The sequence below is a fragment of the Euphorbia lathyris genome, chromosome 1 (genome assembly GCF_963576675.1).
Source record: "Euphorbia lathyris chromosome 1, ddEupLath1.1, whole genome shotgun sequence".
NCBI classification, from domain to species: Eukaryota; Viridiplantae; Streptophyta; class Magnoliopsida; order Malpighiales; family Euphorbiaceae; genus Euphorbia; species Euphorbia lathyris.
The window spans coordinates 38,812,460-38,837,016 of NC_088910.1; the positions used below are offsets into that span (position 1 = coordinate 38,812,460).

Genomic DNA, 24,557 nt, shown 5'->3' on the forward strand with positions numbered 1-24,557 from the left:
CCCCCGAACTTAGATTTGTGACAACTAACCACATCAACTTGCTTATTTGAAACAAATAACCCCTTAAATAGGTTATTTTGGGAGTTTTTTTTTTGCCCTTTAGTTAATGTATCAGTAGATTAGTTAGATTTAGCAACCGATATTTTGAAATCTTTTATTTCTGATGTAATATTATGTTGAATGTTTTTTTGGGTTTAAGATTTATTTGTTCTTTTTTTTGGTAGAAACAGGAAAGGAAAAAACAAACAAAGAACAATTAACCTGGGATTAGCCTAGGAAAGCTAACCCCAATCATATCCTCTAAAAGAAGAGAAGAGAGAAAGATAGGGGGATCAGAAAGGGTAGTAACACCTAACATCCCCTCATGGCCTGCCGCAGCCAAGCGATCCGCAACTCGGTTCTGCTCTCTGAAGATGTGACTGAACTTTAAGATCTCAAAGGAAGAGCAAAGCCTTTTAATAGCTTTAATAAGGTTGCGGCTATTAAGACCAATAACATGATTATCAGAAATCATTTTGATGACCTCCATGTTATCAGACTCCATAGATAGCCTCTTAACGCCCAGGCTTTTAGCAAGCTTGATACCAGATAGAATACCCCAGAACTCCACAGAGAAGGAAGAGTCCAACCCCAGATTCTGGGTGAACCCAGAAAGCCAGGCGCCCCCCGCATCTCTAAGAACACCTCCGGCAGCAATCTTACCATTGATAAGGCAGGAGTCATCCGTATTCAATTTTACAACCCCCTCTCTCGGCCTGCTCCATCCCACGAGATGGACATCACTTTCCTGGGTAGACCTGGCAAGGGAATCCCCTTTGAAACTCTCAATAATAGTAAAGAGTTTTTTCGAGAAGAACTCTGTTAAGTTTGGAATAAAAACAGTTTTATTACCAAAAATCTCCTCGTTTCTCCACTCTAAATAAGCAACTTGAGGATTTATCTATTCCAATTGAGCAATTTGAGAGGTTATTCGTTCTAATTAAATAAACAAGTTGAGGGGGTTAGTTGTCACAAGTCTAAGTTCGAGGAATCAGTTACAGTATTGGGACAACTTGAAGGGGTTGGGAAGATATTAAACTATAAAATTATAAGAGATTAATCAGAGTTTTTCCAAACCTAATTGAAGATGATGATAATTAATAAGTTCTGTTCTCCCATATAAAGTACAATTAATATAATTTTTTTAACAGGAATGAGACTGAGATTTGAATTTAATTCATTTTATGATTAATTTGAAAACATTTTTCCAACTGAGAATTTCTTATTTTTACAACTGAGTTAGGAAGTATTTTATTTGCAAAAATTAAGAAAGACTAATACGGGTGTATGAATACACATTTTAAAAACTTGTTATATTTACATGTTACATGTCAAACATGGTGTAATGCAATGAAAAATTTAACAAATGGATTAGTTTTTGATCCAAAATACATTAAAGGTCACTGTTAAAATATTTCAAAAAGAAAGAGTCATCAAATGATAAAATTTTGGATATAGGTTTCATTCTTTTAAAAATATTTTAAATGTTTGAGATATTTTATGAGTAAAAATAAAGAATTTAATTTGTGTACGGAAAATTAGGAAAAATTACAAAACTAGACAGTTGCAGAAACTCATTTATATATTTAGATTCATTCCATCACATGCTATCTGAATAGACTCTTCAAAGCATTTCCAAGAGACTCTTATTAATGCACTCTCTAAAAATAATATAAATAATTGATTCTTAGTAATTTAAGAGTGACTAAGACATTTCATCTCCAACAATGCTCTTTATATTCACTCCTTATTTATCATTTTATCATTAAAATTATTAATTGTTATTATATTACCAATAGTGTGAGGAGAGAGACTCCTTAATAATAAATTATTAATAAAAAATGAATTAAGAGGCACTAAGAGGTGGAGAGAGACTCTCTATTAATAGAGAGGATGGAGAGTCTCTTAGTGATTTGAGGAGCCACTAAGAGGCTGTTGGAGCTGACTTTTCATTCTCCCTCCTCAAATTTTAACTTAAAAGTCAATTTAAGAGGCTGTTGCTACAATACCCATAACACCCCTGAACTACCCAATCCCTTCACATTCTCCTCCTATTGCGATTAGTAACTTGACTTGCGAAGACCACTCAACTCCGGTGATATGGCTAAAACGAGAAAGAAGAAGGTAGATGAGAAATTGAAATCAAAGGTATATGATCTACTGCTTTATTTATGTTAGGTTTGTGTCGATATATGACTGGAGTTGTATCGAAATATGTGTTGAGGTTATGTATTAGTATTTAATAACTACATTGGTGATTTTTGGACTAATTTGTATTATATGTATATGAACCATGCATAGTCGGGGGTCATTTCGTTCCAATCAGTCTGAGAAATATGGGTTTATGACGTTCGCATTTTATGAATTCGCATCGCATTTCATGTAATGCGAATGTCTTATAGCTGTGAGCAGGGACTTTTTCCGACCCTAGTGATGAGTCTATAGCTAATAGTTGGTGTAGGTGAGTTTCACACGACACGCTGTGAGATATACGAGTTAAGGATCTGCACCCCATTTTTTTCCTTATCCTCACCATTTGGGAAAAATAAATAAAAATTTTCATTTTCCTGTACTCGTTATGAATTTAGAAATAAGGGTTTAAAGGAGCTAAACTAGAGTTATATAAAATAAATAAATTAAAGATTGTTTGTTTTCAAGTAGGACTAACGAGATGTTTGTTAGAAAGAATATAGGAGGTGAGATATGGATAAAAAACATGAGATAAGTTATCTCGTGTTTGTTTGAGAGATAGAAAAGTGAGACAGATGAGGGATAAACCTCTTATCCCTCAAATCCTATACCCAGGAGTAGGTGGTATAAGGAGGTGGGATAAGCTCCTGCGATTTTAACAGGATGAAAAATTTCATCTTATCCCTCAAATTAATGTTATATAGTTTAAATAAAGTTAAAATAGTAAAATGTATTATTTTATCCTTATTCCACGTACCAAATATTGAATAATAATTATCGACTATCATATTTTTATCTTTATCCCAACCATTTATCCTTGTCTCTATCCCAACCTTTATCCTTATTTTTATCCCAATAGAATACCAAATCCTGTAAATATATATCTTTCATTAATGGATTGAGTTGAACATTCTTGATCATTGAATAAAAAGATAATAATCAAGCAACGTCTCTTATTTGAAAGAGATAAAAATATAAACAGATCTAGAGCTACAAAAATAATGGGAAAATTACACAGAAATTCATCTTTCAAAAACTATCTACAATTGTATTAAAAAATAATTTTAATTTTATCAAATTAAAAAAAATCAGTTATTTTAAAGAAAATCAGGTAACAATCCTAGAATGGTAGGAATTTAACTACTGACATTTTTTAAATATGTTTACTGCTTTTGATATTTTATTAATTAAATTGTCCATATTGATTAAAGTATAAATACTATCCTATTCATGAGATTCGTGTAAAAGACCCAAAAATAATAGACTTGCTGAAAAAAAAAGCAAGACTTATAGATGAAAGCCCATCACATTTTTATCATCATCATGCGTAGAATTTGAAGTCCTTTGCTTGTAGTATTAATTGCCTAAGTGCCCTAATTGGAGCTAAAACCATCAATGACACCCCTAGTATAATGCAAACCTGTTCAACATTCATTAATATACATATATTAATAAATAGTTTAAGTGTATAATTATATATTAAATCTAAAAATTAAGATATATTATGATGGCATTACCCAATTGGTGATCCATGACAAACTCAACCTCTTGGGTTTGTATACTGCAAGCCACACATAAAGCACATCAGCTGCAGCTGCAGCAACATCAACAACAAAGTCTTAGTCCCGAAATAATTCGGGATCGGTTAACATGAACCATCATATAAAATCGTGAAATCAAGTCGTCTCAGCGACACAAATTCTCTCCCTCCATTCTGTCCTATCCACTACCATATTTTCCTTAATCTCCAATAAACTCATATCACTCTCGATTACCCTCTTCCAAGTTTGTTTAGGTCTTCCCCTACCTCTCACCACTACATCCATTTGCCACTCTCTAGTCCTTCTAACCAGCACATCAAGCGCTCTTCGTCTTACATGACCAAACCACCTTAGTCGGGTTTCCCTCATTTTATTCTCAATAGATGTAACCCTTACTTTTGTCCTAATTATTTCATTACTCACCCGATCCTTTCTCGTATGACCACATATCCATCTCAACGTACGCATCTCCGCCACCGACATCTTATGAATATGACAGTGTTTCACTGCCCAACACTCCGTACCATGTAACAATGCTGGTCTGATTGTTGTGCGATAGAATTTTTTCTTCAATCTATTAGGCATGTCGGGGTCACAAAGGAAACCCGTAGCACTCTTTCACTTCGCCCAACCAGATTTAATCCTATGAGCAACATCTCCATCTACTTCTCCATCCGTTTGGATAATAGATCCTAAAAATCGAAAGCAATCTGATACCTGAACAACTCTCCCATTTAGGGTGATTGTCCCTGCCTCCCTACTCATATCGCCGCTAAACTTACACTCCAAATATTCTGTCTTACTTCGGCTCAACTTAAAGCCTCTAGATTCTAAAGTTTGTCTCCATAGTTCTAACTTCCTCTTCACGCCTTCTTTCGTCTCATCAACCAACACAATATCATCTACAAACAACATGCACCATGGTATACCATCTTGAAGTGAACTCGTTAGTTCATCCATAACGATGGCAAAAAGAAATGGGCTTAATGCAGAACCTTGATGCAATCCAATCGTAATAGGGAACTCTTCAGTTTTCCCAACACTGGTACGTACATTCGTGCATGCTTCCTCATACATGTCCTTTATGATGTCAATATATTTCCACGAAATGTCTTTCCTATTAAGGCCCACCAAAGTACTTCCCTTGGTACCTTATCATATGCCTTCTCCAAGTCAATGAAAATCATATGCAAGTCTTTCTTCTTATTTCGATAGTGCTCCATTAATTGTCTCATTAAATGGATGGCTTCCATTGTTGATCTTCCCGGTATAAAGCCAAACTGGTTTTTCCCAAATCTTCACCATCCTTCTTAGCCTTTGTTCAATCCACTACAAAAAAAAATAGCTTTTAGTAATGGGAAAATCCGTTATTGAAAGTCCAAATACACTTAGTAAAAGCTTTTAATAAGTGGAAAACCCCCTTATGGACCCCTTGTTAAACGTTGCCTTGCTAATTGTTTTTAATAACGGAATTGAATCCGCTTATTATTAAACTTACAATAATGGAAAATCAACCATTATTAAAAAAATGTTTGTAATAATTAAATATTCACTTATTAAAACTAATTATAATAACACAAAAAAACACTTATTAAAAACTATTTAGATGGTTAAAAAACCCCTTATTACAAACTAATTATAATGATTAAGGACACTTATTAAAATATATTAAAAAAAATTTAAAAAAAAATTTCCAACTCTACCCCTTGTCACGTCAGCATTTTTAACGTTGTTAAAGCCTTTTCCGTTTTTCGGGTAACGGTGAAACCACGGTCCCTTTTTTTTTGTAAAAACAAACCACAATGATTTTTTTGGAACAACATCAAACTACAGGGGTTTTTTTTGGAATTTACCCAAATATTTATAATGATTAAAACCTCTTAAATCATCATTTTTCACATTTAAAGAATCTAACATATATAAAGATCGAATGATCAACCATACAATAATTACAATATATATATAAAAAAATTGTTTGTAAAATTAATTTCATCAAGAGAGATATATACAATTTCCTATTTATCTAACCAAATATATCTAAAAAGTTGTTTGGAAATTTAATCTCTATCTTCAACCAAAAAGTTCACTGAATAGAGAAATATGTGCCTTGCTTGCATGAAACTTCTTGTGTTGAGTATATATGGCCTATTTGTATCTTCCAAATCTACGCAATTAAGTTCAATATATTTATCAGCTCGCTCTGCCTCATTGTGCTTTAGCAGGCCGACTAAGTGCAGTATATTCACCCACTCCATTGCTCTGCCTCATCATTGAGCTCTGACAGGCCGACCCGAGGATCCAAAACCTAATAAATCTTAGGCATTGCAAAATCCAATACACTTGTTGGTGCTCTTCCACTTTACTCTTCCACTTTACACTTCCACTTTCATCACAATTGAACAAAGCTCTCTTGCATGTCAAAAGTTGCAACAATACCACACCATAGCTATAGACAACACTCTGCTATTAAAACATTTAGCTCAAGTATTTGGATCAATATAACAAATTGTTCTTGTTGCCTTCTGTCTAGTAATCCCTACCTTCACATAATTTTAAAAGGTCCAACTCTATCTAAAAACATACTTCTAGATATCTAACAAGATTTTCAAGCCTAAAAGTACTACCTATTCCCTAAAAACAGTTCATCCCGAGCAAATTAACAGTTAGTCTTAGCACATATAAAAGGACATCTCCCTATGATAGAAAATATACACGTGAATGCAATTGCAATTTAGCATATACACGTGATGCATTTATCTGGTGGAAAAAGGAGTAAAAGAAGGATTACTAGTGGGTTCTAGATTACCTTGAAAGGATCAAAAGAGAAGATGGAACAGAGTGATTGAGAGAGAGATCCAGCCAGTCAAAAAGCTGCAATTATGATTTAGGAAGCTAGGAAATTAACATACTGAACTTCATATATTTACCTGTAACAGATCAACATTAGTAGACAACAACGTGGAAAATCATCTACGGAAGACATGTCAGACTTTATACTTCAGGGATGCTTCAGGGTTAATTGATTTAATTAACACCTGCACAGCAGAAGACAATATTTCAGACTTTAAACCCTTGACCACATATACTACACAGAAGGAAATTGAAAAGTTTTAAAGGTTACATAGCTATTCGATAATGACCAAATAATATCAACAACAAGACTTATGATCTGTTTCTTAAGTTAAAAAGATTACAGGTCCAGGAAACTTATCTAACTACCTTTTGATAATAAGCTGGCCCATTCAGAAATTTTGACAGTATGCAATCCTTGAAATCATCCACTCCATTTGCTTCCTTTGCCAGAGCTTGGAAATAAAATCCTAATTTAACATTGAGTTGTGTTGTTATTCATAAAACGTATGAATAAAATGCAAGTGATTTATACTACAAAGCAATAACATAGAAAGAAAGAAAATAAGCAAACTTGGTAGTCAGGGCAAGAACATATACCAAGAATCTGATGCCTTATAGTCTTAGGTTTATAGTAACAATTGACAACTATTGGCCTACCATTTGATTCGAAAAGGTACTCTGCCAAACATTTGGCTTGCAAAGAACAGCCACATACCCTACATTCTATCAATTCACCATTAAAATTATCAATTGCAAAATTTAAAAGAAAGAAAGAAAGAGAACTAACAGCTTCTACGCGTAGGGTCAGAAGAGTATTCAAGTTCTTCCATTTCATAGTCATCGAGTAGCTATGTTCTTCTCTGCTTTCACACTCAATGATAAATTCTTCCACTCTTCATATTCTTCTTCTTCCTCCTCTTCATCTTCTTCGATTTCTTGTTCGCTAATCCAAAGTTGCTGCTGCTTATTTGAAAAAGATAAGCTGGGTTTGTCATCTCCGGCACTTTTGGGTAGAAATTGAAATTGGCTGCTTCTTTTTTTATGCTTCTGATATATATTTGCCAAAGTCATGAGAATGAATATCAGCTATGAAAGCAACAATGGCAGAAGCATGAAATTCAAAAAAAATGGAGATGCTTTAGTCGTAGTATACCAATTCTGTTTCGAGAACTGTGGTATACAGTTATGTCATTTTTAATATTGGGTATAATAATTATCTATTATTTATCTAATCAAAAGAACAGGGTTACCAACAAAACTCATATATCACAGTTATGGAAACAGAACTGGTACCCGTTCTGTTTCCATAGCTATGGTATAAACATAACTGTATACAAGTTATTTTGGTAGCCCTTAGGACTTCAAAACAAGGATATATAACTAAAATTTTGGACTTCAAAACAAGGTTATATAAATACCCCTTACAAAGAATGGAGAAAAGGAATATACTAAATAGGCAAAAAAATAAAACATAGAGAAGTAAGTGCAGATACAATTTCAGTTAATTTAACTAATGCAGTTAGGCTGGCATATTAGAAAGGCCTTACTATATTGTCTTTATCTAAGAGATAAAGGTAACATGGCTTTCATGTGCTTCGCTTAATAATTCAGGGTTCATTTTCTACGTTTGAATTTTCTCTTTTCCTTCCATTACCAATCAAAATCTCCATATAATAATTCCTGCTTTTCAAACACAGCCTTTTGCATTTGCATATAATAACTATGAAAAGTAAACTCTCACAATTTTTATGGAATGAAGGTTCCGTCTAAGATGCTTGGTTTAGTTGTGCTTCTAATCAGGTTTCCGTCCATGATTCATAAAACATTCTGTTTACTCGTGTTAAGCTTCTTAGGCCTACTGATACGCTTGCACTTGGCCATGCTTATTGCCTTGTTACATCTCAAGGTCAGATCAATTTCTCTTCATCCTTCTTCTCACTTCCTGCATATCTTCCCTCTCTCACTTTCTGATTTTCTCTATCTCTTCTTGACTGTAGAAGTTATCAAGGTTTTAAGAGCCAAGAAACACGCGAAAATAAAGAGGCAACAACCAGATTCATCAGAGGAACATATAGCTTCAGATTCTGAGAATGGAAGCAAACCTGTCAGTATGTACTCAAATAAAGATAAAGAACATCAGGTATGTATATATGTGTTTCTCACTCTCTCTATCTCAGAATATTTTTCCAGATTCTTGTATATGTCCTGAAACCTCACCTGTTTTTTGAACAAGTTCCTCTCTGTTTTAATATTTCATACATAATCAACAAAAGGACATTGGAACACTGCTTCATACATATTAGTTAAACTCATTAAAATTATTCATTTGGAGTTAAAAACCGAACACTGCTTTCAATCCTCTTGTTTTAAGATGATATTATAGAGCGATTGATTTGGTTGAACAAAACTGACCATTGTGATAATGCTAATCGCAGGCAACAAAACATGAAAGGCAACAACCAAGGGCCCAAGCTAGCAACTCCATTGTAATGAGGTCCAAGTCATAGCGGCCGCCATATACAGAGTATCTCTGAGTCTGGGATCTGACTACTGCATCTGATTGTAATATCTTAAATAGTCAATGAAGCATACAGTTGATAACTTCCACAATTATCAATTTCAAACTGACTCAGCAAACAAAAAATGAAAAGGTTCCTTCTGAAAGAGAGAAGTTTGTAGGTCACAATTTGATGCAAAAGGTTTCAAATTTCTTATTTAACTAAATTAAGGTTATATTGACATAATGAAATCATCACTTGTTTGGCTCACATTAATGCAACAAGATAAATACAAAAATTTCTAACATAGATCAAAACAATCTTGAAATTCTGGAGAGAATATGCTGGTAATGGAGAAATTCTGGACCGTACTTCAGTTGGGCCAAAGGAATAGAAAGTTTATGTACATAAGAAAAAAGGCTATGCAACAGGACAAAGGCAAGGATAGGAATTGATAGGATATTGCGTTATAACAGCTAGGCAGTTTGTATTGGATAAGGATAAAAGATAGTTATCCTCTAGTGTAAGCTGGACACTCTGTTGCTCTGATCCTCAATTTATGTTTCATATTCTGTTTATTCTTATCAGAAACAGTGGCAACTCATTAGGGAGTAACAAACTGTGTCTGTGACACAAGATCATAATGAAAGACTGAAAAATGACCTTCAGAATGCAAGTGAAAATTTCATGCCCACATATAAACATTCGCAATACATGAGTAGAATTAAGAGAGAGAGAGAGAAAGCATAGACCAATTAGTTGACCTCTATCTTTGGAAAGATTGCTGATGAGTTCTTGGACACCATCCTTGCCTAACATATCCTTCAAGTAGATAGCAGCAGCGACTTACTTCCTTAGGTGTAACTTTGCCATCATAATCCCTGCCAACAATGAACATAAATTAATATAAGTTTTCAGATCTAGTTGCATGAAGAAAGGGGCTACAAGGGTGTATTAACCCCTGAACTTATAGTCAAATAAAACCTGATGACATAACATATAAAAATTTGCACATAATAGGCATGGCCGCTTTGCATCAGTGACCTTTCAATAACAAGATCTGCCAGAAGTTGACTAAAATAATCAAATTGTATATCAACATAAATTCAGTCATAGTTTATGTGCATTAATTATCAACCAAGCTCCAATCTTGTAAACCAGGAACCTAATAATTTCAACATTTAGTGCCACTGGAAATAGCTGTTCATGAATCATGACACCAAGAGCAATACACGGAAGCATACATATAAGCACATGCTAAAAAATTATCAATTTCAAACTGACTCAGCAAACAAAAAATGACAAGGCTACGCCTGAAAGAGAGAATTTTGTAGGTCACAACTTAATGCAAAAGGTTTCAAATTTCTTATTTAACTAAATTAAGGTTATATTGACATAATGAAATCGTCACCTGTTTGGCTCACACTAATGCAACAAGATAAAAACAAAAATGTCTAACATAGACCAAAACAATCTTGAAAACTCATCACAGTTTATTCTATTAAATTAAGAGAACAGTTAATGAGGATATCATGATTCCAAGAACAAGAATAAAAACAGTAATAACCTTGATTATCTCTTCCTGCATCTCAAGGTACCCCAATTTCCTCCTTTCAAAAATAGAATCTTCTGGTGGTAAAGATGTAACACCACCAGTATCTACAGACAGTACTTTTGGCTTTGCAATTTGAGGGTGAGTCTATATTTAATGTCACCGTAGAGGTAACTGACACCGATTATATTCAACACGTTTGTACTTTGCCAAGTATTCAACAAGTTCAATGCAAGAAACTTTGAAAAGCAAAATGTGTTCAAAAGGAACCCATAGGAACAATTTCAAAGCTCATATTAGTATCAGCTTCAGTATTAAGTGCACTCCCATTACATGATCATCTAGGATGATAGCATACCTTATTACGAGAGGCACAAATTTTAACTCTCTTTGCCCTGTTAGCAAACTTCAATGTATTATGCGTTTCCTCCATACTACTAGATGCAGAAATAACTGTAGATATAAGCCGTATAACAAATTAAGAGAAGGAATCCATATATTAATGTCACTGCAAGACATTTGCTCCATCCTCTAGTTAGAAACCAGACGAAAGCAAAAAAACAATAAGAAAATAGATACATGAGCAATTCCCACTGGATTTTATAGAAAACATAATCTATACGATAGTCTAGCATCAACACATTCTGCGCATTTCATGTGTTATACATAATTTGGTTATAAAATTCAGAGTATATGCATGGTCAACTAATGAAAGCAATAAATTTGAAGAATTTTAAATTAATATTTTCTTTTAACTCCTTGAAGTTGTTAACTCTGCTTATTAGCTCAGCCTCAGGGAGGAAAGCCTGCAATCCTTGCTAAATCCAACTCCCAAAATGTGCTTTTGACACTATGCAAAAACAAGAACACAATCAAATCAATCACACAAACCTCAATCCTTGTAAGGAGTCTCCCAGTATTCCACTTTATGCATAACACCATGTAAAAAGCCAAAAACGATTTCAGCACTCATTTTCAATTTTGAAAAACTAAGTCCAATCTGACTGCTGAAACCTAAAACACTATTCCACCTCTTCCATGTACTTACAAACTTAGGAAGAGAAAACAAGAAGAAAACCCTAAAATTAAAGCAGCTAAGACAAATAATGGGCATGAATTAAGAGGGGAAACCTCATTTTTCAACTAATAGACACCAAACAAAGATTAAATAGAATCTAATCAAAATAAAAGTTCAAATGTATCCAGAATCAATAAGCAAAATAGCTCAAGAATAAGAAAGAAAAAGAAGAGACTTTTAAGGTTTTTACAAATTGGATATGTGATTCGGTTCTGGAGACTCCATGTGGATCTGTTTTTGCTTGGACTTAACATTCTGTGACTTCCTTCTCTTAACCTGCAATCAATAGAACAGGTTCGTAGAAAACACAAACATACATGGAGAACGATTACAAAAATGGAAGAAAGAAAGAAACCTTAGCAGTGAGACCGAACTGAGGCAGGAGGTGAGCGGCCAAGAGAGGAGAATGACGTTCATGGAGAGCGGACAAGAGAGGAAATTGACGTTCATGGAGAGTGGCGAAGAGAGGAGAAAACATCAGTCATTGTGTTTGACGGAAGAAGAATAGCAGTCATCGGATTAGGGTAATGACCCTTAATTTGGGGGGAACAAAAAGAAAGGAGGGAGAGAACCAAAAGTTTGGGAGGGAAATGAAAATTGATGGGGGGAAATTTAGGGCATTGAAAATAAAAGAAATTAATAAACGATTAACTTGTTATTATTATAATTAATAAGTATTTAATTTTTTTATTAGAATTTATAAGAGGTTTTAATGTAGATATTAAAATAGAAAATAAAGGGGTTTTAATTTAGAATGAATTAATAAGGGGGTTTTTTTGGTAAAAGTAAATAAAAAAAAGTTTTTGCTTATTATTAAATAATAATAGAATTTGTGCTTATTAAAAGTATTTTTTATAAGTGAATTTTAGACCCTTATTAAATTTTCCTTACTAATACTCCTTTTTCTTGTAGTGATCACTTGCTTCCAAAGTTTCATAGTGTGACTCATTAATTTGATTCCTCGATAGTTGGCACAATCTTGGACATCGCCTTTGTTCTTGTACAAAGGGATTAGGATACTTTTCCTCCATTTTGATGACATCTTATTGTTTCTCCAAATTTTGTTGAAGAACGTCGTCAACCATTCAATTCCTCTCTCTCCCAAACATCTTCAAATCTCAATAGGGATGCCATCATGTCCTACTGCTTTCTTCAATGTCATCTTATTTAATGCCATTTTGACTTCACCCTTTTGAATTCTCCGTATGCATTCACAATTTATCATATCGTGAGGGATACTTATATCTCCAACATCTTGTCCGCAATCTCCATTAAATAAGTTATCAAAATAGGACCTCCATTGTTCCTTGATATCTTTATCTCCAACTAGGACTCTTTGGTCCACATCTTTCACACATTTAACTTTTCCGAGATCTCGCGTCTTCCTATCTCTCATTCGAGCAATTCTATATATGTCTCTTTCCCATTCATTCGTATCCAATCTTGTATACAGATCCCGATTCACCTTTGCTCTAGCATACCGTATGACATTCTTTACTTCCCTTTTAGCCTCCTTGTACTTCTCGTAGTTCTCATCACTCCTGCACTTCCCTAATATTTTATAGGATTCTCGCTACTCTTTACTGCTTGTCGTACTTCTTCTGTCCACCAAGATGTGTCCTTACCCGGTGGCATGCTACCTTTAGATTCCCCTAGAACTTCCTTCACCAATTCCCTTATACTATGCTCCATCTTAGTCCATATCGAATCTATATCTAAATCTATATTACAAGTCCAAATATCTTTTTTGGCCATCTCATCCATAAATTTTTGTTGATTTTCCCCTTGCAGTTTCGACCACTTAATCTTAGTCTCCACTTGTGGTGTTCGTTTTCTCATACATCTCCTACTTCGAAAACCAAGCACCACTGCTCTATGCTGGGTTGTCGTACTCTCACCAAGGATCACCTTACAATCAATATAACTCTTTCTACAAGCACTCCTTACTAGGAAGAAGTCAAATTGGCTCGCATTACCGCCACTCTGATAAGTCACTAAGTGGGATGTTCTTTTCATAAACCATGTGTTCATGATACTCAAGTCATAGGCTGATGCGAATTCCAAGATATCATTTCCTGCTTCATTTTTATCTCCAAAACCATACCCTCCATGAACACTCTCAAACCCATCTCACATAGAACCCACGTGTCCATTGAGATCACCACCCAGTACCATCTTTTCATCCCTAGGAACCTGTTGCACCACTTCCTCTAAGTCCTCCCAAAAAGCTTGTCTTATAGAGACATTTAATCCTATTTGTGGCGCATATGCACTTATGATATTCACAACCTCATCCCATATCACAAGCTTAACACTCATAATTCTACCGCTCTTTCTAGACACCGCTACTACATCATCAATATACTCTTGATCAATCAGAATACCTACTCCATTTCTACCCTTATCCTTTCTTGAGTACCAAAGTGTATAACCCCAATGAGCTATCTCTCTAGCCTTGGCTCCAACCCACTTGGTTTCTTGTAGGCATATTATATTTATTCTCCTCCTCTTCATAACATCTACAATTTCAACTAATCTTCATGTCAAAGAGCCTATGTTCTATGTCCCAAAGTGTAACCTACTACCCCTACCCCTACCATTACCGTTACCATGGACTAGCTTTTTTACCCGCAACCCTTGCATATTTGACACCACCCCCGGGTCCTGGGGTGGCGCGCCGCTTCGGGGCGACTGTTTGGAAATTAGGCTAAGGTATAGCAGCGGAAATATAAATTTTTTAACCTATTTCCATAAACCACAAGATCCGTTAACCGTTATTTCATATAAAGAGGGATAAGGAGAATTACCTCTTGATGATCAATCTACCGTTGTTAATGAAGTGCCCACAACTCTTCTCCGAGTTCCCAAACACGAAATAAAACACGGGAGGATTAATTTAGAATCAACCGTTGAATAGCAACCAAAGTAGATTGCCTCTAACTAATCAACACAAGATCAAGGATAAAAGAAATAGATGAAATCAATTGATCAAAGGAAGCCGTAGAGAAATCTCGTCCTCAAACTAGGGGTGTCGAATTTCCTCTCTCTTGCACTAGGTGGATTTCGAAAATCTCAACTAGGAGAATAACTTGTTAGATTTCGAAAATATCATAGGATGGGGTATTTATAATCTCTTGTATCTAATCCCTAGTTAGATAGAATTAGGTTACTGAATATGAATTCAATTCGGAATAGAATTCCTAATTATTATCTCACTATATATCTAATATATTAAGGATAATAATAATAACCTTATTGGATAATAATAGGAGTATAATAATCTAATTAAAACTCCTAACTTATTTATCTCTTAATTAATTTAATTCATAATCCTAATCTAATTAGGATTAACAAAATCAAATTAATTATTCATGTATTTAATCATATGAATTTCGACCCCCCTATGTCCATGGGCCTTCTTGGGCTCAATTGGGCTTCCATCAATTAATTAACATCTATCTCTCTTTTAGGTTCCAAGTCTTATGTGTGACCCATTAGGTTCTTATTGCTTCTAGCCGTATGCAACGTTATTAAATTAATTTTCAAAGAATTATATTTAATCTTTGCATAACGGAATGATGTACAGAGTATGTGATTAGCAAGTCCGTAATCATTCCCCCAGAGCCATAAGAAGACAGGTTGATTCTGTCGTTAACCTTTCCGTATTAGTTACAGTATAATTCGATCCTTTATCAACTACATCCTTGAACTGAATCTTATGACCATGGGTGATGTCAAGTCACATATAGCGAGACGTTCGTTTTACTTGTACAGGCCGAGTCAACTCAAATAGATAGGTTAAGTGAAATCTGTATTTCTACTCTTAAGCTATCACCTTGCAAGGATTTAGAGTCGAGTCTTCCACAAGCGATCCATGGATGTATCTCCCATTTATCGGGAGTGATAAATGCTCAATCCAATATATAACAATCCCGCAATCACTTCCTGTGATACCCAACGTCTACCGTTCACACCCCAGAGTCATCTCTGTTAAGGATCATGTTACACCAGAGTCAAAGCATCACATTCCGTAATCCAGAATACCAATTAATATTCCTTTGAGTCCGAGGATTAGTTATACCTATTAATACCAATGAGATGAACAGGTGACAATGATGAATCTACCCATCCTGTTATCTCAAATCGGATCCCCAATCCTAATGAACAACGTTTCATCGGATTTATTTAACTGTCTAGATATCTGTATATATGAAGCTTGTGAGATCAGCTTTCTGTCGGACAGAAGACATTATTACATACAAGTCTCAACAACGATATGTCAATCCCAAACATATCACTTGACTTGGGGTGGTTTTAAGTTTATCAGTTTACTATGAAGTTTTGTCTCACTTCATGCTTGTATGAACACTTTATAATCACTTTAAATAAACTTACGGATTTCCTTTTATTAGACTTTATTTAGTGCTTAAAAGGGATTGCCTTTATATAGTTATAAAACATATATCTCATTAAAACAAATGATATAAAGAACAATTCATTTACATTAAGTTTGTATCCTAGAACAATTGTCTATAGGACACTAAACCCCAACAGCGATGACCTAGCAACCCTTGCACATTTTTCACTACACCCGGGTCTAAGAAGTGCAGCGCGTCGCTGAGTAGGGAACGCTCCCACGATATTCATATTTTGGTTCATGTCATAAGATGTGGCTAAGTTTTACGTTGGCTACCACAAACCTACCGCAACCCTCCTCCTTTATCTGGGCTTGGGGCCGGCTGTAAATGCAATAATGTACGTAAAATTTTATGTTTCATATGAGTTTTCAAGAGTTTCTATTTTGGAACATAAACATGAAATGATTTAACTTACGAAGTAATCTGGGAATGCGGAACAGTGATCCGGTTCTCTGTCGGATAGGTCTGGCTTCTTCGGGGTTCTGCTCTGTGCGGGGATCGGTCCCTGCGGACACTCCGAAGATTAAGACAGTTGGTAGTTCTAGAGAGTTTAGTAATCAAGTGTGAATGAAGTAGAGCAAATGAGTTACCCGATCCTTTCTCCTTCCTTCATTGGCCTATATATAGCGGATTGACTTGGGCCTGCGGGCCTTCTGCCGTTCTGGCCCATTCGTTTGTCGGACGTTGCTGGGCTTCTTGGGCCTCAAGGTGATATTCCGAATCAAGTGGTCCCCCCTGGCGATGCTAGCCGAGCATTTCATGTGAGGAGACATTAGTCTAATAGGGTTTACTCCCCTCTTAAGGAGTGGTGGACAGCTGGATGGAAAAGGTGTTCGATTTGCCCATTTGAGACCTTTCAGAACTATGCACGCGCCCGTGGATTTTAGTGCATAATTTATTGTCCCTTCATTAAATGCCCCTGCATGTGCCGTAAAAGAAACATTGAACATCGTGCGTTGCCGGCGCCTCCGTTTTTTGCTGGCTATAAAATGCAGGGGGAAAACCTCTTTTGCGGTTTATTTTGCCAGAGCTTCCTCCCATTGTGCTTTTGTATCGTCTCGTGCTATATTTGAAGCCGCTGTTTCCTATTGATCGTCCCGTCGGTGCTCTCCTATTGTAGTCGCGCTTTCTGAGTACCGAATACATTAGTTGACGGAGCTTCGCTGATCATTCCTTACGACGTCTGTCGTAACCTTTGCGAGGTCAGTCGTACCTCTAATTTCTCCTATCTTTCGCTCTTTTCTTTAGTTGTTTTTTTCTGGGGAGGGGGAGTATGTCAGAGGGTTCTTCATGGGGAGCCCTAAGAAGATTGCCGCCAGTGACACCGGGTGATTTTACGCTGCGTGATGCTTCGCGAACGCGGGTCGTAAAACGAAAAAGGCGGGCGATCGCGGGGGAGGAGAGTGCTTCTGCTGCGACAAAGAGGAAGAAAACCGCAGAGCGTGCGCCGTCTAGTGTCGAGCGGCCGTTAGGAGGTGTTGCCGCCGGAGTTCTTCAGGTAGTGGTTGTAGTACCAGAGGGCTTGATGATGCTCGTAAAGTATATAGCATTTAATAGGACAAGTGTATCCTATCGCAACAAGTAATATTGTGCTAAGCACGAGATCGAACCACAAAGACTATTCGTTACAACTAGCAAATCTACCTAGAATGATCTAATTGTTTAGAGGGTTGGATAAAGATTTGGGTTTTTGATGACTAATTAATCTAATTGAAAGCAATAAAGATAACAAAATAAAGTGAACAATTGACAGGGTAGAAGGTGAATTGACGGATGGCACAACCTAGGCTGAGGATTCCTTTGATTAAATCCTAGGTATAGGATTAGGGAGTTCAGATTTATGTTTTACCAATGATTGAAGGTAATTGTCCTAAGTGAAAGACTAATTTGATCAGAATTGTCCTTCCTATTCACATGCATTCGGGTGACGACTTGATTAGGCATATACCCTAGGTCATGCAAAGCATTAGGTTTATTGACAACTAAGGCTAAAGCCGTAGCCCAGCCACAAAGCCTCATTCCTAGTGGTCTCTAGCGAAGTCAGGTTTACATAAGTTCGGTATAGACGATTCCGTGGTCAGGTTCTCATCTATCTATAATCCTATTTAATGTCAGGGTCACAGGCATTAAGCATATTATATACATAAACAGGCTAGTTGATCATTATCAATGTTCATTCTAGCATAAATCCTGTTCCTAACAATCTCTAGGCATTAAGCATGCATAAATTGATCAATCAAAGGTCCTAAATCCCTAATCATACATATTCATACAATCAATTTCATCCCCATCCCAAATTGGATGGAGATCAGTTCATAGACAAACCAATCATGGCAAAAAGGATAATAGGAATAATGGAAAAAGCTTCAATCAAATATAATCGCAAAAGATAAAAAGGAAAGAGATAGAAATCCAAAACACGTTTTGCCGATTCTGATTACAAAAATAGAAGATGAAGAACTTCTCCCATCAATTGTTCTTGAAAGAAAAGACAAAACAGAAAATAAACCTAATCTAGAAAGATGGAAATCTAATCTAAAAATATAAATTACATTGTGGAGGCGAGAAAGCCCTAGCGGCTCTCCGATTTATTGAGTGGCTAATCCCCCCTGAAAGATTAGGATTAGCTCCCTATTTATAGAGTTAGGAAGGAAACCCTAATGCCTCAGGGGTAAAAATGGCATTTACAAAGTGTTGAATGAGCTTTTAGGGCTCTGATCCGCGAATTTCAGCAAAGGGGAAGGCGCAGGCGCGCCTTCTCCCGCCTCGTCTCGTCGAGACAAGGCTTGTCTCGATGAGACGAGGGCCTGTCTCGATGAGACAGGTGATGTCTCGCCGAGACAGGTCCTATTTGAGGAACTGTGGCTCCGGCTTTTATCTGTTTAGGTCTATGGGCTTCCGAAAAGTGCTCTAATGGTCCCTGACGAATCCCAAAAGTGCTCTGATGGTCCCTGAATGATCCGAAAATGCTCCAATAGGCTTGGGTCTGGTTTAGAAATGCACGAAAGGTCCCTGAAAATCCCTGAAAACACCGAAAATACCATAAATAAAGGAAATTAGTAATTTTAACTAAAAAGTAATAAAACGATACTGAAATTAAATAGAAACAAAGGGAAAACAAACTAAATTAATCCTAAAAACCATATATAAATGGGAGCTATCAACTGATTACCGAAAAGCGTCCCCTGGCCTCAATTTATGAGGAGATGCACCAGAGGGTGTGGACTCGTGTCGCGGGGGTCACCAGTATTGATGGTCGACGGTTTGAGGGAGTGGAGCGACCAAAAAGGCCGGAATCTTTTTTGGTCGAAGACGTGCATAGCATTATTGTTGTCGAGGATTTGGTCGCTATTTCTGTTGTGTATCGATTGGGGAAGCCGTATGAGTTAGTCGCGCTTGGGGAAGATATCCGTGCTCATCATGCGGGTGGCACGAATGAGCTTATCGTTTACGAGGAACAGCTTGAATCGGGGATGCGGTTGCCCCTACTCCCTTTTTTGTGGAGGTTCTAAAGGAGTATGACCTGTGCCCTGGTCAGATCCATCCGAACGGGTGGAGGATGATGGTGGCCTTCTACTCGCTATGTCGGTCGGCTGGGTATCGAGCAACTGGGTTGGTATTTCGTGAGTTCTTTCGGCCAAATAAGGGGCCCCAATCTCAACATGTTACCTTCTCGCACCAAAAGTTCAAGGTGATTGGCGGATTGAAGGACAAAGTTCATGAGTATAGGCACCGTTACTTTTTGGTGCGAAAGCTAGACGGCGACTTCCCTTTCCGAGTAGTGTGGAACGAGGAGCCCATGGATCCCAGTCGTTGGCTGAAGTCTCGAGAAAAGTTGCCTTTTGAGGAGCAGCTCGTGTCATACCTAAAGGGGCTTACGACAGATAAAGATCGTAAGAAAGACGTCGACGAGCTTGTTCGTCACTTCTTAGCCACCGGGTACTATATTTGGAACCAATGGCGAATGGCTCAGATATCCGGATGGACAGCGGCGGACTTTGAGAGGTGGAAACGTGGATACAATTTCAAAGCCGGAGAGTTGGCGGAACTAGAAGCGATTTCTGTGAACGTCGCTGTTGTAGGTGAGGGGTCGGGGTTGTAGGTTTTGTTCATTTCTTTCGATGTGCTGTTGTTACTATGTAGTCTATATGGTCTAAGTTTTCTGCTCTTCCTTGTCATGTAGGTCCAGGAGATCCCCGTGTGAGCATGGACTTTGATCCAAACGAGTTTGGTGTTGGCCTCGATACTGCGGAGGAGGCTTTTGCTGTTGCTTTCGGATCTCTGGCGTCATTTTCTTTGCTTGAAGATGCGAACCAGGTGGTTCAGATCATGGGGGGCGTGCTCTCGGCGTATGAGGACCTTGAGGTTGTTGGAGACATTCCGCAAGGGACGTCCGTGGTGGAGCAGGAGGCCGAGTAGATTGCTGAGGTGATGGCTGTTAAAGAGGAGCAGGTTGAGAAGCAGCTTCAGGGGCCCCTTACCCGGAAACGTAAGAAAGACAAGGGTAAGGCCATTGCTGGGATGAAGAGCGACCAAGTTCATGCTGAAGATGATATTGGTGGAGAAACCGACAGCTCTAAACGAGCGTGTACCGAAGGTGGTTCCGATCTCGAAGCAGGGGTGATGGATCGCGTAGGCGATCATCCGGAGATGATGAAAAGAATGGATGTTAAGATTTTCAAGTTCCGCGAGTATGTTATGGGCTTGTCGGTCCACTCGGATATGACGACATCTGAGATAGCTCGGGCGATGGCTCGCGTAGCTAAGGTCCCCGGGGAAGTTGTCCGAATGGACGGTGTGTCCAAGATGAACCTTGGCGTGGAGACCCTATCGGCGCTTGGTGTGGTGAGCTTTCTAGATTTGCTCGTCTAAATTTGTTTCTAACAACCGTGCACTAAGTTATGCGACTTTTATGCAGGCTATTCAAAATGCTAACACTGTCTTTGACATGTGTGTTAATGACGAGAACCTGTTTCGTGATATGGAGCAAGGCCTGCGGAACGCAGTGAAGGAGCTGGAAACGGCGAATGGGAAAGTAGCCACCGCTGGGGAGCTGTTGGAGCGCCGAGAGGGCGAGATTGCTGTGCTGGCCGAGAAGCTAAAGGTGGAGACAGGAGGCCGGGTGGAGCTGGCGAAAAAATTGAAACTTGATGTGGAGAAAATTCGCTCTTATAGAGTTATGCTCAAGTTCGCCACCCTATGGACTCGCCGAATGAAGGAGAAAATTGACGAGAGAGCTAAGCAAGCCAATGCGCTGTCCGAGGAGAACGAGAAACTGAGGCGAGAGCTTGAAGCTACTCGGAAGGAGGCTAGCGAGCTGCGTGCCCTTGCGGGTCAGCGCGAGGAGAAGCTGATCAAAATGGGTAGGATGATGCTGATCGCGGCTGCTCACTCCGCCGGTTATGATGTGCCTCCGGAGGTCATATTTTCTCCGAATGTGTACGATAAGGCGGCCCAGGCGAGAGCCGTAGAGTTCTGCGGTCGATTCAAGAAGAAGTGATTGAGACTGTTATCCAGTGTTTTTATTTTTCAAAGATGTAATAATTTATGTACGGTTGGTATCTTTGTGGATCTTTTGGCAGTTTAATGTGATCATCATTTTGCACTTTGATTTGATTTGAGCTTGTATGATGTGTTTTTCAAGTCTTGTCCTGTTTTTCTATAGATAGAAGTCGATTTTTGCTAGCGTTTTTCGTTCATGTGGTGCTCTCACCTCAAGCGCTTATATTTCTAGTCGCCTTTCTACTCCTAGTTTCGTTGTGATGTCACTCCGGGATATCGTGGACTCTGCTAAGGTGCTCGAGGTCCAGAAAGCTATATCGGCGATGCCCCATCCCTATGTGTATTGTCCCCCGAGGGATGATCATGAGCTGGACAAAAAAGTGCGATACGCTTCCCTTGTATGGATGAACCAGAGTCTTTCGCGGAGAAGTCGAAACGGGGAGAGTGAGAGTTTCGCACCCTACACTGGATCCGCGACGGACTCATGCGAAGTTGTTATCAGCGCTTTTTCTTCAACTGAGAAGAAAATCTGGTCGCAGGATGGGATTGGGTTCTTGAATCCCGATGAGTCAGTGGTGCCCGTGACAATTCCTCATCCTGCTTGGGTTAGGCGGCTGCTGGCCGATGAACTAGACAGGGTTATGAACCTTCCTCTTGAGCTGGAGAACCGTCTTCCTGGGCGTCATGCTTCGCCAAGTCGTCCCAATGGGTTGATGTTCGTCGATCCGTTGAAACCTCACAGCGTAGTTTTTCTTGAATTCTCGAGACAGGGATTTCTGGGGCCTATTCCGGCCGACCCGAAACACCGAGTGACTCATGTGGGGAAAGCATGCTTATACCATAGGCAAAACGGGCATAACACCGATGAATGCATTGATTGGCGAGTAGTGTATCAAGCCCTTATGGATACGGAGGCTATCCCGCACCCTGACAGTGTCCGTGCTACTCTCGAGTGATTGTGACGCGTTTGATCTGTAGTTTTCTGTAATTTTGGCCGTGGTTGTGGCCTTTCTTTTGTAATGAACTTGTGGAATGTTTTGCTTGTTATAAAATATGTCTATGCCATTTTGCTTGTTGGTGTGTACCCTGAAATTTCTTCGTTAGTGAGCATTTACTATGTTTGTTTAGTGCTGTTTAACGAAGCATGAATCGAAGTACTTATTCATGATAACATGGTTATAACATGAGATTGTTTCAGTGGCTAAGAAAACACCAGAGGTGCTCGACTAGCCTTGCGGATAGCATTTTGATGCTTTTATATCGAAGAACGCGATGTGGTGTCCGCCCGTAAACCATGGATACCAAAATGCGATGGCTAGGCTAGTTTGAAGATGATCGAGATGCTCGATAGGCCTTTGGGTAGCATATAGATGCTCTTGTAGCGGTAAACGCATCGTGGTGCCCACTTTTAATCAATCGATAACAATATGGGATTGTTGGGCGATTGCGACAGCAATCGAGATGCTCGATAAGCCTTGGGATAGCATATAGAAGCTCTTGTAGCGGAAAACGAATTATTGTGCCCACTTTTGAGCAATCGATAACAATATGGGATTGTTGGGCGATTGCGAAGGCAATCGAGATGCTCGATAAGCCTTGGGATAGCATATATATGCTTTTGTAGCGGAAAACGCATTGTTGTGCCCGCTTTTGAGCAATCGATAATAATATGGGATTGTTGGGCGATTGCAAAGGCGATCGAGATGCTCAATAAGCCTTGGGATAGCATATAGATGTTTTTGTAGCGGAAAACGCATTGTTGTGCCCGCTTTTGAGCAATCGATAACAATATGAGATTGTTGGGCAATTGCGAAGGCGATCGAGATGCTCGATAAGCCTTGGGATAGCATATAGATGCTTCTTGTGCTGCGAGGACCGAAACAGGTAGCTCGCTTCTGGTTGTCATCAAGGTGAGGTTTTTCAACAAAAAAGGAAAACAAAGAACGAGAACCTTTTATTGATGATTTTCCTTACAAGCTATTGATAATACTTCTTCAATGTCTGGATATTCCAGCTATTGTCGTAGACCAAACCGTCTAAAGAGGCGATCTTGTAAGCTCCATTGTGGAGGACAGTGTCAATCTTGTATGGTCCTTCCCATGATTGGCCGAGCTTGCCTTGAGCCAATGGGGACTGTGCAGCTGCGGCGTCTCTGAGCACAAGGTTTCCGACTTGAAAAGTGCGGGGGCGAACTCTCCTATCGTGATAACGCGTTATGCTCTGCTTATGGGCCATGATGTGCAAAAGAGCATTAAGGCGCTCCTCTTCTAGTCGATCACTAGCTTCCACGAGCTCCGCGCTGTTGTCGATTTCTTCGAAAATGGTCTATCGAGGGGAGCGAAGGATGACCTCAAACGGTGCCATTGCTTCTGCTCCGTAAGCGAGGAAAAAAGGAGTGCGTCCTGTACCCGAGTGAGGGGTAGTGCGGTATGACCATAATATTGCCGCAATATGGTCGGGCCATGCCCTGCCTTGGTCGGATAGGCGCGTTTTGATTCCTCGCAGGAGTGTTCGGTTGCTTACCTCAGTGAGGCCGTTGCTCTGAGGGTGCGCCACCGAGGTGTATCGCCCATTGATGCCCCATTCCGTGCAAAACTCGCGGAACTGACTGCAGTCGAATTGCCTCCCATTATCAGTGATGAAGGAGTGAGGGACCCCGAATCGGTATATGATTATTCGCTTGAGGAAACCGATTACGTTATCTGCTGTTATCTTGGTAATTGCTTCAGCCTCGATCCATTTGGTAAAGTGATCGACTGCCACTACAACGAAACGCTTTTGTGCTAAAGCCATCGGGAAAGGGCCGAGTAGGTCGATGCCCCACACCGCGAATGGCCAAAGTGTGACAATGCCTTTGAATGGAGCCACCGAGGCGTGATGAGTGTT

The 24,557-nt window shown here is 38.6% G+C and overlaps 1 protein-coding gene across 9 annotated transcripts; it reads right to left on the reverse strand.

Moving 5' to 3' along the window:
- Window positions 1-5,682: 5,682 nt before the first annotated feature.
- Window positions 5,683-12,342, reverse strand: LOC136229029 (kinesin-like protein KIN-7L, chloroplastic). 9 transcript variants are annotated; one of them, XR_010688965.1, is made up of 9 exons: window positions 12,107-12,342; window positions 11,942-12,027; window positions 11,032-11,126; window positions 9,886-10,002; window positions 9,036-9,179; window positions 8,787-8,840; window positions 8,365-8,707; window positions 6,990-7,670; window positions 5,683-6,805 (listed from the first exon to the last, which is right to left on the reverse strand). XR_010688965.1 is itself a non-coding variant. In XM_066017571.1 (7 exons), the coding sequence occupies exons 1-4, from the start codon at window positions 12,199-12,201 to the stop codon at window positions 9,994-9,996; spliced, it is 285 nt and encodes a 94-aa protein (XP_065873643.1). In that variant the 5' UTR covers window positions 12,202-12,342; the 3' UTR covers window positions 5,683-6,805; window positions 6,990-7,670; window positions 8,365-9,179; window positions 9,886-9,993. The 9 variants fall into 9 exon arrangements, 1 of the variants encoding a protein (XP_065873643.1); XR_010688963.1 differs by lacking the exon at window positions 8,787-8,840; XR_010688958.1 differs by having other exon boundaries at window positions 8,365-8,840.
- Between the last annotated feature and the right edge of the window lie 12,215 nt (window positions 12,343-24,557).

Excerpts from the sequence above, each read along its gene's own strand:
- LOC136229029 (XM_066017571.1), bottom strand. The coding sequence starts at position 12,201 with ATGAACGTCAATTTCCTCTCTTGTCCGCTCTCCATGAACGTCATTCTC. Across the intron at positions 12,028-12,106 it reads AGTTCGGTCTCACTGCTAAG|GTTAAGAGAAGGAAGTCACA; the intron begins GTTTCTTTCTTT and ends TATTGATTGCAG. Across the intron at positions 11,127-11,941 it reads CCGAATCACATATCCAATTT|TTATTTCTGCATCTAGTAGT; the intron begins GTAAAAACCTTA and ends TTATATCTACAG.